The sequence below is a fragment of the Chaetura pelagica genome, unplaced genomic scaffold (assembly GCF_000747805.2).
Source record: "Chaetura pelagica isolate M959 unplaced genomic scaffold, ChaPel_1.0 scaffold139, whole genome shotgun sequence".
Lineage (NCBI taxonomy): Eukaryota > Metazoa > Chordata > Aves > Apodiformes > Apodidae > Chaetura > Chaetura pelagica.
In genome coordinates, this window is record NW_009970717.1 from 2,767,962 (window position 1) to 2,785,161 (window position 17,200).

Genomic DNA, 17,200 nt, shown 5'->3' on the forward strand with positions numbered 1-17,200 from the left:
TATATGTTCACACTCCAAATTAAAGCCATAGAAAGCAGCAGATTGATTCTTCTGCCGGTACAGCAGGGAGGTCTTATCCAATTTGTTGTATATAATTTGTGGCTCTTGAATGAATGAGCAGAAATGCGTCTGGATTCTAGATGGTTGAAGGTCATGCTATGAGTCATATGAAATAGAATTTTCCTTTAATTTTTGTAACATTTCTGATATGAGTGATAACCTCGATGTTACAACAGTTTCTGTATTTGAAATAATTGGTTGTCTTTTTAACCCCACCCTGAACAGAGAGATACACGGATGTGTAAAACATCAGTGAAGAAGTAATTTTATATAGATTAGCAATATGTTATAAGATTTCAGGGAGGACTTGGTTCTCAGAGTTCTTTAAAACATAATGTTCCTTCAGGGGATTTTAAAAATATAAAAAATTACTGTGTTTATTTGGAACAAGTTCAACGAGTAACTATACAACTGGAGAGCAGACTGCATACTTAAGGCAAATGCCTTTTTTTTTTCTGCCACCAGGTGTGTACCAGATGTCAGTGTCAGAAGCAGCTGTCCCAGGAGAAGAAGTAGGAAGAGTGAAGGCCAAAGATCCAGACATTGGGGAAAATGGCTTAGTAGCTTACAGCATCATTGATGGAGATGGCATGGATATGTTTGAAATTACAACAGATTATGAGACTCAAGAAGGTGTTGTGAAGCTTAAGAAAGTGAGTAACACCTACTAATGTGTAGTATTATTTGTTGCTGACAGAATATTTAGTAATGATGCATTACCACCTAAGCTAAAATATCAGTAAATGCAATTTCAGTTATTTTGTTTCTAAAGCTGTGATTAACTCTATATTCCATTTCCCCATTAGCTGAATTGGAATGGAAGAAAATAACCAAGAAGAGTTACATAAATACTGTACAGTGGATTAATTGCACAAACTAAATGAATTCATAATAAAAAGTCACGGTAAAATACAATCAATGCCATCAGCTTCATTGGTAATGAAGTTTTGCCTAGTGCTGATAAGTAGCAGACATTCACTGTTGCTTTATGTTGGGTCTGGACAGCCTCACGCCCTATAGTTTGAATTATTCAGCTGTGCATTGTCCACAATATTGTTCTGAAGGAGTCACAGGCTATGTGAAAAGCAGCAAAAATACCAAAGTGATTTCATATGTAATCCATCAATGTGATATTTAAAAGTGTTATTGAATGACACTGAAATTACAAATTATAAATTATATTCATTATTTAAGCAGTATTATTTTGCCCTTTGTGTCTTTATAGCTATTCATCTCTCTTGGAGATAATCAAAACTCCAGGCAGATGGCCTGAACGACTTAACTTCAAAGTTAGCCCTGCCCTGTGCACTGGGGCAATCTCTCAGGAAGAGACCCAGAGGTCTCCTCTGGTAAAACTATGCTGTGGTTCAATTACTGTATCTGTTCTAGAGGTGGGAGTGTATTTTAAAATGTGGGTTAACTGGCACACCATTCAGTCTATGGTGTTAGCATACTTTGTGAATTGTGGTTGGCACCTGCTTCTCAGATGTTTAGAAATCTGATTGTTGTGAGGCTACCACAACACTGCAGCCATTTTGTGTCCATGACAGTGCAGCAGTGCTTTGACTTCGGTTGGGCTCCCAAAAGGACTTATCTCATGGGGCATTATTTCACCTCCCCTTTGTAAAGTGCTGTGAGATCTTTGGATGGAAAGGACTACAGAAATGAAAGCACTGCAAACCATCTTCATATTTCCCCCACTACTGAAATATTTTAACTTCTCTTTGTCCAGTCTCATGGTGCACCCAGTAGGAATCCAAGCCACATCCATACCTCTAAAGGAACACCCTCCATCTTGGGGATAAATCAAGTCTGGCGTTTTGTGGGAACCCCCTTCCTAGCCATTGCTGCTTTGTGCTGCCTGTAAGGCTGCATGAAGAAAAGGTTAATTTTCCCAGTAAAGATTATTTCCTGAGTAATAAAGTGCATTAGAAAGGGTGTGGTTAGTCGGTCAAGAGAGGTTCTCCTTCCCCTCTATTCTGCATTAGTCAGGCCACATCTAGAGTATTGTGTCCAGTTCTGGGCCCCTCAGTTCAAGAAGGACAGGGAACTGCTCGAAAGAGTCCAGCGCAGAGCTACAAAGATGATTAAGGGAGTGGAACATCTCCCTGATGAGGAAAGGTTGAGGGAGCTGGGTCACTTTAGCTTGGAGAAAAGGAGGCTGAGGGGTGACCTCATCAATGTTTACAAATATGTAAGGGGTGAGTGTCAGGGAGATGGAGTTAGGCTTTTCTCAGTGATGACCAGTGATAGGACAAGGGGTAATAGGTGCAAATTGGAGCATAGGAGGTTCAAGGTAAATATCCTAATTTTTTTTTTTACTGTGAGAGTGACAGAGCACTGGAACAGGCTGCCCAGGGAGGTTGTGGAGTCTCCTTTACTGGAGACATTCAAAACCCACCTGGATGCATTCCTGTGTGATGTACTCTAGGTGACCCTGCTCTGGCAGGGGGGGGTTGGACTAGATGATCTTTTGAGGTCCCTTCCAAACCCCAGGATTCTAGGATTCTATGATAAAGGAAGCAAAGACTGTTGCTTTTTTTAAAGTGCCATCCTATGCTGCTCCATACATAGAATGTAGCTCCTTCCATTTGAGTCTCTATGTTTTTAAATACACACATTTCAGTCCAAGCTTGTTGACAGATGCTCACATTTGTTCTATGTCATTGAATAACAGGGAACTGCTTACTGCTTTTACACTCTAGCTTTCCTAACTGCAGGATGCATTCTTGTCTCCTTGTTTCTCACAGCTCTTAGATTTTGAAACCAAAAAGTCCTACAGTCTGAAGGTAGAGGCAGCCAATGTACATATTGATCCTAAGTTCATCAGCAATGGGCCGTTCAAGGACACAGTCACAGTGAAGATATCAGTGGAAGATGCTGATGAGCCACCTGTATTTTTAAAGCCAAGTTATATTTTTGAAGTACAAGAAAATGCAGCATCTGGTACTGTGGTTGGAAAAGTACATGCCAAAGACCCTGATGCTGCTAACAGTGCTATACGGTACGCTTAACTAGAGCTGGCTCTTTCTTTCTAAGCATTAGCTTTTAGAATTCTGATGCAAGTTATTAAGATAGTATGATAGATCTAGCATAGTAATACTCTAAATTCAACCAGAATATTAATATCTTTAATCATTCAGCATTGTTTTATGTCTTATTCCATTAACTACTAGTTTCTCAAAGCCTGTATCACTAAGAAAGCATATCATAGCTATGTATACCTAAAATATACTGAAGGACATCTCTGTTAGACTCTATTCTAAGTTATATTTTCCATAAAATATCCTAAGCTCTTATCACAGCATGTTTTCTTCTCAAAAGAGACAAGTCTACATAGTAGATTAGAGATTATGTTGGGTAATTGTTAACTGTCAATTACTAACAACAAGCACATACACACACCTACTCTCTGCAGTAATATTGGGTAGCCTTCCATTAATTTATTGTTGTTTGTAATGTTTCAGTGTAAATTAAATCCTCTGTTTTGTGGATATAGTTATAATTTCAAAAGAATTGCAAGGTAAAGATTGTAAAAACAGCTGTATAAAGCTGTGCAAATGTGTAGATGATGGACAACATTTAATAACCTGGTATAATCAGTTAATATTCTGCATAATCCAAAGATCAGAAGACTTAAAAGATCTTAATAATTAATGTGAAACAGAAGAAAACATAAATATCTCAGTTGATTTTTTTTATCATTTTTATAAGAGTACAAAATAAAAATCAATTTGGGGCTTTAACACAGAGACTTCAAAGAACAATAATTTTCACTTACTACAAACATTCTAACATAATTTTTTTTCTAAATGTAGAAACCAACCACATGAATCTCCTTTTAAAAGAACTGCATATCATCCCTGTGACAATTATCTTCACTACAACAATAAGTGTACTTCTTATGATTATTTAAAAATAATAATATACAAAAAATGTGAATGCAATAAACTATGAAGTTCTTCTTTTATCTAATTACTGACTTGCAATTTTCTTTAGATATTCAATTGATCGTCACACTGACCTTGAAAGATATTTTATTATTAATGCAGAAGATGGCAATATCAAGACAATAAAAGCTTTGGATAGGGAAGAAATTGCTTGGCATAATATCTCTGTCTTTGCAGTTGAAGTCCGTAAGTATTTCACTGATATATTTTTTAATCAATGGTATAAATTCTATAGTCTTCTCATTGTCTCAGTTTGATAAGCTGCACTAGCCTATCTTGGTTTTACCTGGATACAGCTGGGATTTTATTTGTTTTGAGAGTGTTTCCTGCTTCTGTTTCATTTTGGTTTTGCTTACACCCATAGACAAACAACACCAGGAAGCCAAAGTTCCAGTTGCAATTAAGGTTGTTGATGTCAATGACAATGCTCCAAAATTTGCAGCAGCCTACGAAGCATTTGTCTGTGAGAATGCTCAAAGCAACCAGGTATGTCCATACCCACCACCTTTCCTGCACATGGATTTCTTCAGGGTGTTAGCCCAGTTTGATGTTGGCAGCTTAAATGAGTAGTAGTAAATGAATGTATAGTTTGCAATTTTGGCCAGAATGCCCAGAGCACACAGAAAGGCACTTTCCTGTGCTTTTATTTTTTATTTCTATCAACAGTTATAGATGTGGGGCTTTGTGCATTGAATATAACTGCTGTTGATTCTGAGTATTCACCATCACATGGGCCACAAAGCTATTTGGGAGCAGCTTTCCCAGTACAGTGCTTGGAGGGTTCAGCCTGCAGATTTATCCCTAAACTGTATGTGAGGAAGAGAAGTTAGTAGCATACAGAATTATGGCTGTACACAGTATGTGCACTTTTGGAGTTAGTATAGCATTTTGGAAAGGATGTTTTGGTAACTCCTTCTGAGCTGCCAAATTTTCTGCATAATTTTATTTAGTCTCCTAAGTTATCATTAACACATATAGGTATATAAGAATGCATATATAGTGTATACTTTTCCTTCTAAAATTAGTTAGTTAAATGTAATGGCAAATAAAGATTGTCTGATAAAGTTTTGAGTCTGCTCAGTGTTTATAGTTGCATAGATTTGTTAAGGTGTCTGGGGGGTTTCTGCTATTTCAAAATTCAAGGATTACTCAGAATGCTGTCTACATGTGATGTAACCAGAGACGGAGCTGTTTGTTTACAGAGTACTTTTCTTTTACAGCAATTTATTACAATTAGTGCTGATGACAAAGATGACTCGGCCAATGGACCAAGATTTATCTTCAGTTTACCACCTGAAATTATTCAAAATCGAAATTTTACACTCAGAGACAACAGAGGTTTGTATGAAGATTCCCTCCATAGTAGTGTCCAAAGAAATTACAAAGGAAGACTAATGACCAACATAATGTCATGCAACAGCATTTTCATTAACTTTGATAGAGTGCCTGTTTTGCAGAGGCTTAGAGGAGGAAAGCAGAAAAAATACAGCTGGAATACAAGGATGTTCTTGGAATCATATAGTTTTTTAACTCAGTATAATTTTCTTGAATACATATTTTATATTACATAATAATACCCTACAAGAAAAAAAAAACAACAAAACAACAAACCACTGCTATTTTGCCTCCCAGGAAGAGGGTAAAAAACACTGACAAAACCATTCACTAAATGTAATTGGTAGATCTGCTGGATTTAGAGAAAACTACTTACTAAGCTAGTATTAGTTGAGGTGGGAAAATTGTTAGGTTGCTTGTATTTGCTCACGTTTCCTGCTTGGTAGGTTTTTTTAATTACAGATCACAAGATACATGGGCTAGATTCCTAATGGAATCAAATCACTGCCACTCTAATCTTTTGTAGATCCCAATCTTTATTGGGATTTCTGTTGTGAAATGTACCTAGATTGAGTATGTGTCCAGATATGGGTATCCTGATCCCCTTAACAACTTTATCTTCTTGAAATACAGCATAGTCTTGCATTCAGATTGATGTCAAGATGTAAGAAAGTTGCAGGCAAAATGAATGAATATCAAAACTTACTTGATCATCTAATATAATAGCATCAGTGAACCTTATTTGCCAGACTTTGAGAAAGCCAGTGGGGGGTAAACAGAATAAAGACAGATTCAGCCTATATATTCTATTTATTTAATTATAATCAATATGATAATCTCATTAAATGTTCATTTGTTATTTTCCTGAACAGGGAAAAAACTGCTTCGGCTTCTAAGAAACCAGTTTACCTTAGCAAGCTTTAATGTTTGAAGGAAAGTTGAGTGTTTTCTGAAATGTAGAACTTGGTTGAACTGGTCTAAATAATGAATCCAAAGTATTTGTTCTGTATTGCCAGAAGTACAAAAGGCAACATACTCCAGATACATTATTTCAGCAACAACTTCTTTTTCTCAAGTGTTATGTTGTGGCATACTTTGTATCTCCTGTCACATCTGAAGTGAGGGTAATTATCATCAGAGTTCCCAAACAAAATTTCTGTTATTCTTGAAGGATCAAAGTAATACTGTTGCCTGGTGCTTGACACTTGTACATACATAAGCAATTAATAAATGTTTCAGTGGAGAGCAGATATATTTATTCTCTTTAAAGCAGTAAAACACAGTTTTTTAAAACTGATGGATATATTTTTAGAGAAGTAAATAAAAAGGTATTCTTTCCTTGAGACCCTGAGGCTAAGTTTCAATTTAGAATATGTTTTACGGTCACCATATCAAACTGAAAATGGATTAGATTTTATAATCTAACAGAGGAAGCGTAGGTCAGAATTTAGATTCTCTGATACAGCTGCAGGCAAATCGTATTATGGTTCCTGACACCAGCCAATGCCATTAATCCTTCATTTCCATATGCAGCAAATCCATTCTTTTTTTAATGACAAATTTGACCCAGATAAAAATGTTTTGTAATGGAAATTATTATGTCAGTTGAATGTAGTGACTGTACCCGACAATACTGCAAAAGGTTATTTCAACAAGATGGTATTAAAGGATTGAATCTTCCTGTATAATTTCATGTTTAAGAAATGAATAGTGTAATGAAATCCATCCATTTCCATTCTGTCTTTCCCTCATTTTTATGCAATCCTTAGTGCAGTGATATAAACTATTTCTGTTTGTTTTTTTAAAATAAGTTACAGTATAGAGCAAAGTAAAAAAGTTAAAATTCTATGTATTTCCAGATGTATATATATAAAAAAACTTTTCTGAGAGACTGTTACCATTTTCAAATCAAACAATTTACATGATCGTTTAAGATTTCTCTTTTCAGTTGTAAATTCGAGTAGTCTATATAGCATGCCACTGCTTTTTCAGGGAATTGCTAGTTGTAAAGAAAAATGGCTTTATTAACTGTGGAGAATAGTTAGTGAAAACTCCAATGTTTGAGTCTATTACAGAACTTTAAAGTGAATACAGTCCTATAATTATCATTTAATAGAGTTTCTTTATACTAACTCCTAAAAGTAATCACATATTGCAGTAATCCAAAAAACGTAATCACTTTCTACATCCTATTAATAGCCTACTGTGTTACCAGGTTTTTCAGCTGAAACTGTCTTCCATAGCAAACACCAGATAATGGCTCAGCACATGCTGGGATAAAACACCAAATTACTTTTGTGCTGTTTACTCACATTGGCCCACGTCAACAGTCAGCCCTGTGTTTACCCAGGTTGTGTTCAGTTCTACTCCCATTGAAGTCAGAACTTGAAAAGAGCAACAGAAGCTCATGACACTTCCCAGCAGAGAGATGGGTTTTTAGCAGGTGGATTTCCTGCTTTTGATCCTGCCCTGTCCTATGCTAAAATGCTCTTCCCTTGGGCTCCCCCGGTGTGTGGAGGCCTGTGGGGCCACTGCGCTGCGCAGGGGCAGGGCAGGACCGAGGGGAGCTCGTGGTCTCTAGTACACAAGAGAGTGCTCTACAAAGACTGAAATAAGATATGTGATCCCACTAAAGGCACTGACTAAAATCCACTTTTTTAATAGAAACATGTCCTCTGGCTCTTGATTTCGGAGCTTTTAATCAAGACATTTTGAAACATATGAACAATAAAATGATGGGATTTTAGCTATGGATCATCCACAACAATTGCCACTGTCTGATAAAGATTTTAGACAGCTGGAGCCCTGAACTTGTTTTGCTTTCTTGCTGGATCAGCACTCACATTCTGATATAGGTGATAATGTTCATAATGCAGTCACCTTCTTTAATGTAGAAGCCTCCCTACACAATATATGTTAACAGGCCCCCCAAAAACAAAGCTACATTTGCCTGTGTGGAGAGAAGGAATTGGAAAACCATCGGTAAGATCACCAGAGAAAAAGACAAAAATCAAAGGTCAGGAATATCATGGTAAAGGTCACCATAAAGTAACACAATTTTAACTTCTAATTGTGAAGATTTCATGCAGAGTATACGTAATACTCCCTTGCAACCCTTTTGGATATTGGATATCCCAGACAAAAATAACTGGGAAAATGAGTGCATATGTATCTTTCTGAATGGTGCTGAGATGGCTCTCTTCTTCCGTCTTCTGTGTTAACCCCCACAGTGTTCATTAAGGCTGTCAGTCAAGTAACTCCCCTATGTGTTAAGTAATAGTTTTAAACTGGTGATGACATTTAACTTCTGTTTCTTGGCTTAAAAAATGTCATTATACCTGGATTATAGTTATGCTCCTGAGACTTGAAAATAATGAAAAAGCAAGGATGAGAATATCAGCTAGGATTATATGTTATATTTTATCTAGGTAAAAAGGGGGGGGGGGGGTGCTTCCCTCTTATGGATATAATATTTTGTCTAAATGCGATAAGTCAGTGTAAACAGGAAAAAAGTTTTTAAAATGACCTTTAGGGTTGATCTATGTTAGTCTTTTTTAAATTTTAGCCACATGGTGCTTGGATTTTTTATTTTTTTAAAAATTATATTAAACTAGAAATCACTTCAAGTTAAACCACAGAAATCAACTGTTGCATCAAATTCAGCCTTAGTGTAATGTAAGAGACTGCAATGGAATTGACCAGTCTGTGTAATAGTTGAGTAATTTGCCATCCTTTTCTCAATTGTAGTTAGGAATATTATTTAAGTTGCCAAAATTCAAGAAAAATACAATATGACACAGTAAAATATAATTTAAAAATGCAGACGAAACAATTAAAGTTCAGATTTTTATGCCACAAGAATAATCTGTCCTATTGTGATCTCTCATTTCATAGAGCAGATCTTTGTTCTTGTATAGAGGAAATGAATTATTAAATGTATTTTAGAGAACCCTGTGGAATAGTTTTATTCTACATCAATATAAATTAGTTCAAGTATTAGTTGATAGGTTAATAGGTATTAGATGTTACATTTTTATTTACATCAATTTTTTATGAGCCCATTAACTTCAAGTTCTAAAATAAGACACCTATCATACAGACGTTGATATACAAAGCCTAGCTGGGCAACTGTTGCATGTTAACATCTAGGAGGTTAAAATGACTGAAATAGAGGAAGGGCACCTCCAAAAAAAGCCTGCTAATAAATAATTGGATACTTATGAGCTTCTCTATCCTTAGCAAGTATGACCATCATGTAAAAGAGACGTTAACAAGCTATTTTCTATCCAGATGTTATTTCTATGAGACTTCAGTGTCAGAAACACCACTGTTCTATCAAGCTGAGGTAACAACAGTGGGCATCAAATGTGGTGGGCATGACAGGAGAGGTGGAGACCTGGGGAGGTGAATTAATGTGACGTGTAACGAACAGATCCTATCTAGGACAGTCCTAAACAAATTTCATCCTTTGTTCTGTGATCTACAGAAGTTACTAGTAGTAGGAGAGTCAGATAAGCTGGGCCATAACATCCTTCTCATCCCATAAATGCACCTGTGCCCACCAAATCTGGGGACAGTTTCAGATCTTGTCCTGCATCAGGGGTACTGCCTGCAAGGGTAGTTAATATAAAGGAAGAATACTTCTCTTTTGGTATAATTTATTCAAAATTTTCATGGAAATAGCAGTGATTAGATCATTAGGAGAGGTTTTATTATTTGCATTATTAAATTCTGGAATTAATGCTGACTCTTAAACAGAAAAATGACTAATCTTCTGCAGGACCCTGAGGTAATAGTAAAATGGGTATGTTGGAGGTGAATAGCCCTCCCTTAGCAGATAAAAGAACCATTCTTTTCTATTTTTTTTCTTTCTGTTATCTTGTGAAAAATAAAACACATAGTAAAACGGAAAAGGGTAGTGTGAAGTAAATCTTCATCCTAAACTAGTTTTGAAGGTCTGAAAACCACAGATAAGATTGTTTCATTTTATTTACTTCAGGATATTTACAATTTTATAAACTTTGGTTCAGTCTGAGAACTGAGAAGTAGGGGTACAATAAAGAAATGCTGTTTGTGTTCCCTAGCCTTTGTCTGGTGTGGCTGGGAGCAGGAAGCACATCCTAGGCCTTCATGTCAGGCTCAAATCTGCTAGTACACTGCTTTTCATTTTGGTGGGAGTCTCATTGCCACAGGTCATTTTGGAACAGATTTCTGCCTTCTAATCTTATAGATCTGAGATCAAGAACCATAAATCAAGGGTGTCTGGGTTTTGTCACCTCCACGGAAGGTTTCAATACCAGAAGGGGGACTAGAACCAGTTCAAACAGCAATGCCAAGGCCCAGTCATTCTAGTAGTTGATGAAGTATTGTGAATTTCCCAGAAAGTTATTGGGGTGCAAAAAAGAGGTACTAGCAGAGATATTTTTGCGTTACCCTCATCACCCTAAAATAATTAAAATTGAGTGTGGTACTGTCTGAATGACACACAATTCTTTAATTGCTCTTGGGTCATTAGGAAGGCAACACATTGTACTAGTTTGTTGTACAAATAATGCTGAGGCATCTGAAAGTTCAGAGCCAATGTAGCAAGCACATTTTTTTTTCAGTACTCACTAAGATGATGACTTTGTGGAAACAGTGGTGATGACTCTCTCTTTCTTTCAACAGATAACACAGCAAGTGTTCTTGTTAGACGTGAAGGATTTAGTCGCCAAAAGCAAGATTTGTATCTTCTTCCTATTGTAATAAGTGATGGCGGACTGCCCCCTCTGAGCAGCACCAACACCCTCACCATCCGGGTCTGCGGCTGTGACAGCAACGGCTCCTTGCTCTCCTGTAACGCCGAAGCCTACGTCCTCAATGCTGGATTAAGCACGGGAGCTTTAATTGCCATTCTAGCTTGCATTGTGATTTTATTAGGTAAAAAAGTTCTTTCCTTATTACTCATCTACCCTTGATTGTGCTAAAAAATTAACCTTGGTTTCAACTTCAAGATGGATAAATGAAGCTTTTATTTTTATAAAAGGCACTAATTGGCCTGGCCAAAATGCAGTATATGATGACTGCAATAGCAAGTACCAGTGAATTAGTCTAGGTGTGCTCAAAGAATGTCCTTTTACAGCCCAATATCAGTTAATCAGGGACACTGTTTAAAGGAGGTCATGACATACAGTTTAAAGTTTTGTGATCTTCCTTGGATGACAGGTTCCTTATTGAGGTCAGCCAGGATTAATGGCTCCTGCCAGCTATTTCCTTCTAAATCCTCTTGTGTTGAAGACAAATGAATGGCTCACAAGACCTGCTTTTAAGAAAGTGCTGTAAAGCATTTCCTGATCATTTGAAAATATTTATATAAAATGTTTTAATTTGACCATAGTAATTTTATAGTCTTTCTTTTCTTTCTTTCTTTCCATTTTCATTTTGTTGCAGACGGTACATGTGATTGCCACAGTGTTCACGCAGCACTGGAGGCCCACAAATGCTTTTCTTCAATTAGTCTTGCAATAGTGAGCCATTAGAAAGAGCAATGGCATTCAGCCCAAACAGAGAATTTTAAATCAGTATGTTCAATTCTGTCCTAGCTAGGTATGCTAAAAGTGCAGATGTCAGCAAATATACATGAGGAACTGAAGCTGGAGTTTCAGTGAATGCAATAATCTATTTATAAGGCAGCTGCTGCTTAAGAGTGCAGTCTAACTTGCTTTTTCTTTCTCTAGTCATTGTAGTGTTGTTTGTAACACTGAAAAGACAGAAAAAAGAACCTCTGATTGTCTTTGAAGAGGAAGATGTCCGAGAGAACATTATTACTTACGATGATGAAGGTGGAGGAGAGGAAGACACTGAAGCTTTTGACATAGCTACTTTGCAGAACCCTGATGGCATCAATGGATTTATTCCTCGTAAAGACATAAAACCTGAGTATCAGTATATGCCAAGACCAGGGCTGCGGCCAGCTCCTAATAGTGTTGACGTTGATGATTTCATCAACACAAGAATACAAGAGGCTGATAATGATCCAACTGCTCCTCCTTATGACTCTATTCAGATCTATGGCTATGAAGGAAGAGGCTCAGTGGCTGGTTCACTTAGCTCGTTAGAGTCAGCGACAACAGATTCTGATTTGGACTACGACTATCTACAAAACTGGGGACCTCGGTTTAAGAAACTTGCAGACTTGTATGGCTCCAAAGACACTTTCGATGATGATTCTTAGGTCTGCGGCTGTGACAGCAACGGCTCCTTGCTCTCCTGTAACGCCGAAGCCTACGTCCTCAATGCTGGATTAAGCACGGGAGCTTTAATTGCCATTCTAGCTTGCATTGTGATTTTATTAGGTAAAAAAGTTCTTTCCTTATTACTCATCTACCCTTGATTGTGCTAAAAAATTAACCTTGGTTTCAACTTCAAGATGGATAAATGAATCTTAACTTCTTAGCTTTTATTTTTATAAAAGGCACTAATTGGCCTGGCCAAAATGCAGTATATGATGACTGCAATAGCAAGTACCAGTGAATTAGTCTAGGTGTGCTCAAAGAATGTCCTTTTACAGCCCAATATCAGTTAATCAGGGACACTGTTTAAAGGAGGTCATGACATACAGTTTAAAGTTTTGTGATCTTCCTTGGATGACAGGTTCCTTATTGAGGTCAGCCAGGATTAATGGCTCCTGCCAGCTATTTCCTTCTAAATCCTCTTGTGTTGAAGACAAATGAATGGCTCACAAGACCTGCTTTTAAGAAAGTGCTGTAAAGCATTTCCTGATCATTTGAAAATATTTATATAAAATGTTTTAATTTGACCATAGTAATTTTATAGTCTTTCTTTTCTTTCTTTCTTTCCATTTTCATTACCTTTTAGACGGTACATGTGATTGCCACAGTGTTCACGCAGCACTGGAGGCCCACAAATGCTTTTCTTCAATTAGTCTTGCAATAGTGAGCCATTAGAAAGAGCAATGGCATTCAGCCCAAACAGAGAACTTTAAATCAGTATGTTCAATTCTGTCCTAGCTAGGTATGCTAAAAGTGCAGATGTCAGCAAATATACATGAGGAACTGAAGCTGGAGTTTCAGTGAATGCAATAATCTATTTATAAGGCAGCTGCTGCTCAAGAGTGCAGTCTAACTTGCTTTTTCTTTCTCTAGTCATTGTAGTGTTGTTTGTAACACTGAAAAGACAGAAAAAAGAACCTCTGATTGTCTTTGAAGAGGAAGATGTCCGAGAGAACATTATTACTTACGATGATGAAGGTGGAGGAGAGGAAGACACTGAAGCTTTTGACATAGCTACTTTGCAGAACCCTGATGGCATCAATGGATTTATTCCTCGTAAAGACATAAAACCTGAGTATCAGTATATGCCAAGACCAGGGCTGCGGCCAGCTCCTAATAGTGTTGACGTTGATGATTTCATCAACACAAGAATACAAGAGGCTGATAATGATCCAACTGCTCCTCCTTATGACTCTATTCAGATCTATGGCTATGAAGGAAGAGGCTCAGTGGCTGGTTCACTTAGCTCGTTAGAGTCAGCGACAACAGATTCTGATTTGGACTACGACTATCTACAAAACTGGGGACCTCGGTTTAAGAAACTTGCAGACTTGTATGGCTCCAAAGACACTTTCGATGATGATTCTTAACAATAAAGTTTAAGATTTGGCCTTAAGAACTGTCCCCAATGTTCTGAAGAATCCAGAAGAAATGTAAGCAGGTATTTTTTTAAAAATCAAGAAAAATCTCATTTAAGTTTGACAGAGAGGATTCCTTTGATAAAAAAGGACTTAAAAGTGGTAAATACTGTGAAGTACCTTTTCCTACAAAAGGCAAACATAGAAGTTGACTGCCAGCTTCACTAGAGGAAAAAACCCACTTAATAAAAATATTTAAATGAAGGAAAATGCTAATAGCAAACCTACAAAATAAGGGAGAACTTTTATGTATTATGAACATCTAAATCTTTATGTCAAAGAAGCTTCCACAAATTAGAAAAGATAACAGTTCTGAGCTGTAATTTCGCCTTAAACTATGGACACTCTATCTAGTAGTGCATTTTTAAACTTGAAATATATAATATTCAGCCAGCTTAAACCCATATGATGTATGTACAGTACAATGTACAATTATTATGTCTCTTGAGCATCAAACTTGTTACTGCTGATTCTTGTAAATCTTTTTGCTTATACTTTCATCTTGAACTAATACGTGCCAGATATAAAAACTCTGTCTTGTTGCAGTGGGAGGCGCCCTATTTCTATGTCATTTTTAATGTATCTATTTGTACAATTTTAAAATTCTTATTTTAGTATACATACAAATATCAGTATTCTGACATGTAAGAAATGTTACAGCATCACACTTATATTTTATGAACATTGTACTGTTGCTTTAATATGTGCTTCAATATAAGAAGCAGACTTTGAAATAAACTGATTCTTTTTTAATTCTTGTTCTGGTTATTAAGCATATAAGGAAAAACATAGTGTTTCTAATGTCCCATTTATAGTTCTGACTAATTTACTACAATTGTGACCTTTTAATAGCCTTATTTATTATGTGTTTGTAGTTGGTTTGTTGCCTTGTTAAGTGATTATTTAAAAATCAAGTACATTTTACAAATGTTTTTTAGATTTAAAAAAAATGTAATGTCTGGTGAACATTTTGTACCCTCTCTATCTACAGCTTGTGGCTGCTCCCAGAACACAGTAATAATCTTCATATAATACTACTGTGTTTTCTGAATTAAATTAAGTGTAATACTTTTCAATATTTCCCATGTAATATGCATTTATCATGTATCTTAGAAATTCCAGAGGTTTCACAAATTACTTTATAAGTGGACAGGAGTACTCTGTTCTTACAATTTACTTCAGGCTTGTGAATTTCCATATCTGTGCTAAGCGTCTGCAGGTTCTAGAGACTTAAATCTGACCCAGTTTAGTTATAAGTTCCCTGAAGACTCTTCTACCTGACAATTACCTTACCTGAGTAGTAATTAAGATTCTGGCACTTTTTTTTTTTTACCTTTTTTTTTTTTTTTTTTTACTTCTGATTTTTTCTTATCTCCCTGTTTACTGCAGTAGAACAGCATTGTCTGCTGATAGGAAGACATTTTAGTTCATGATGACAGAAATACAGAGTGCTTTCAGAGTTGTTCTTTGTAATGTATATTTTTAATCAAAAAATGATCTATAACTTTTTCTTTATATTAGTTCAGAATGAGCAAGGGATTGGAAGATGTTCCACGCATCAACATTTTCAGCATCTGTATACAGCTGTACTTCTGCTAAATTTAATAGTTTGCTGTTTAGGGGCAGAGATCAGCAGCTGCAATATGGGAAGAGGCAATAAACAGAAATGTTACACATTTATCTACTGCTCATTTTACAGATCCTGTCCTTCATTTGCAGTCAGGTACCAAACTGCTTGATCTGAGAGGAAATCTGATTTGTTGGTGTGTTGCTTTTCTGAAGACTCCCCTATATGTAGTTAGATTAAAATTTAGATTGTTGAAATTATGATGTTTCAGCTCTATAATCATAACATATTCACTTGTCCCATTATATCCTTATGTTTTATAAGGCAGGGTTTGCTAAATAAGCAGATTTGCTCTACAATGTTTATTGTAATATTTCACTTTATTATAGCTGTATCCATTCTATATAATTCTATAGTTTATTATTAACTCGGTTCAAATTTCTTTGGTCGTTGATTTTTCTCTGTTTATAATCCAAAGAATATTTTGCTAGATTTGCACATTTCTCCATTATAAATTTAAATAAACATTTTAAAATGAAATGAGTATCAATTTACAAATTAACAAATGGAAATAAAGTTTAAAAAAAGTCATTTGTAGGACTCCATCCTCATTGATGCTATTGAGCTCACTATTGAGCAAGTTTTAGAATTAACTGCATTTTCTACATTTTTCTGTTTAATTTTTTAGAAGGACATTGTCAACTACATTTTTTAATAGTTTTAAATGCTTCGAGTTTTAGTCTCTATTGTTTGTAGCACTCTCATAGATGCTTGGAAATAAATTTTCTTTCCCTGCTGGTTTTGTCCTTTTTCATTTGATTATTTTCCCCCTTCCCAGCGAATATGCAATTATCGTAGTGCTTTATTAAGTTAGTCTTGCTAATCTCAGCCAACACTACCTCTGAAATGCTGGGAATTATACTCATTACATATCATCTGCAGCACCCCCAATGAACAGCGTGTTTTGGCACAACAACAGGACATTTATTTGTGTTAAACTTCACAGCAGCAGTCGCTGGAGTCTCAGGTTTATACTCGGAGAATGTAAAAACCAGCCCAATGCAGCAGTACTGGGTTAGTCCCTGACAGGAATCAGGGAAGACTCTGGGCTGGGGCTGTGGTTGGTCACAGGGCTCTCAAGGACCTGAGCAACCTGGGAAGGGATTTACTTGCGTAGTTACTTCAGTGTAGTCTCTCTCTCTCTCACACACACGCTTCCCAATTGAGCTAAGGGAAGGGCTGAGCCTCAGAGCCATAGAAGGCAATGGAAAGATTAATTATAACTGTGTTGGGTTTGAAGACAAAACCTAATTAAAAGGAGGAGCGCCATGACTAAGCCAGGTAAGGGAAGGGACAGTAGCAAGTCCAGACAATGATTTCCCACCCCCCTTTTTTAAGTCCTGCTTGAGACATCAGGGACGGGCGGACACACCACATACGGACGCGGGGGGACACACACACGCGGACACACCACACACACTACCCCTCATAACAGACATTAGCCAGGAGTCGCAGTTATTCTGTGAGCTGAGTACAGGTGTGCTCCTCTTAGCAAAAATATGCAGCTCCTTGTCTAGCTGCTTAGCACCAGAAGAAAAC

General features: G+C 36.6%; 2 protein-coding genes across 2 annotated transcripts in view; both read left to right on the forward strand.

Annotated features, from left to right (window-relative positions):
- LOC104396346 (cadherin-11) overlaps nucleotides 1-12,558 on the forward strand; it is a 36,070-nt gene extending 23,512 nt beyond the window's left edge. Inside the window, exons 6-12 of the mRNA XM_010006183.1 lie at nucleotides 526-713; nucleotides 2,811-3,064; nucleotides 4,060-4,196; nucleotides 4,375-4,496; nucleotides 5,231-5,348; nucleotides 11,013-11,264; nucleotides 12,062-12,558. Of these exons, the coding sequence (XP_010004485.1) occupies nucleotides 526-713; nucleotides 2,811-3,064; nucleotides 4,060-4,196; nucleotides 4,375-4,496; nucleotides 5,231-5,348; nucleotides 11,013-11,264; nucleotides 12,062-12,558 (1,568 nt within the window). The remainder of the gene's footprint in view (nucleotides 1-525; nucleotides 714-2,810; nucleotides 3,065-4,059; nucleotides 4,197-4,374; nucleotides 4,497-5,230; nucleotides 5,349-11,012; nucleotides 11,265-12,061) is intronic.
- Nucleotides 12,559-12,561: 3 nt separating this feature from the next.
- LOC104396403 (cadherin-11-like) lies at nucleotides 12,562-15,334 on the forward strand (the record flags this gene model as incomplete). Its single annotated transcript, XM_010006242.1, has 2 exons — nucleotides 12,562-12,679; nucleotides 13,490-15,334. Coding segments are annotated over 2 exons (615 nt in total), but the record flags the coding sequence as incomplete, so codon positions are not given.
- Nucleotides 15,335-17,200: the final 1,866 nt, after the last annotated feature.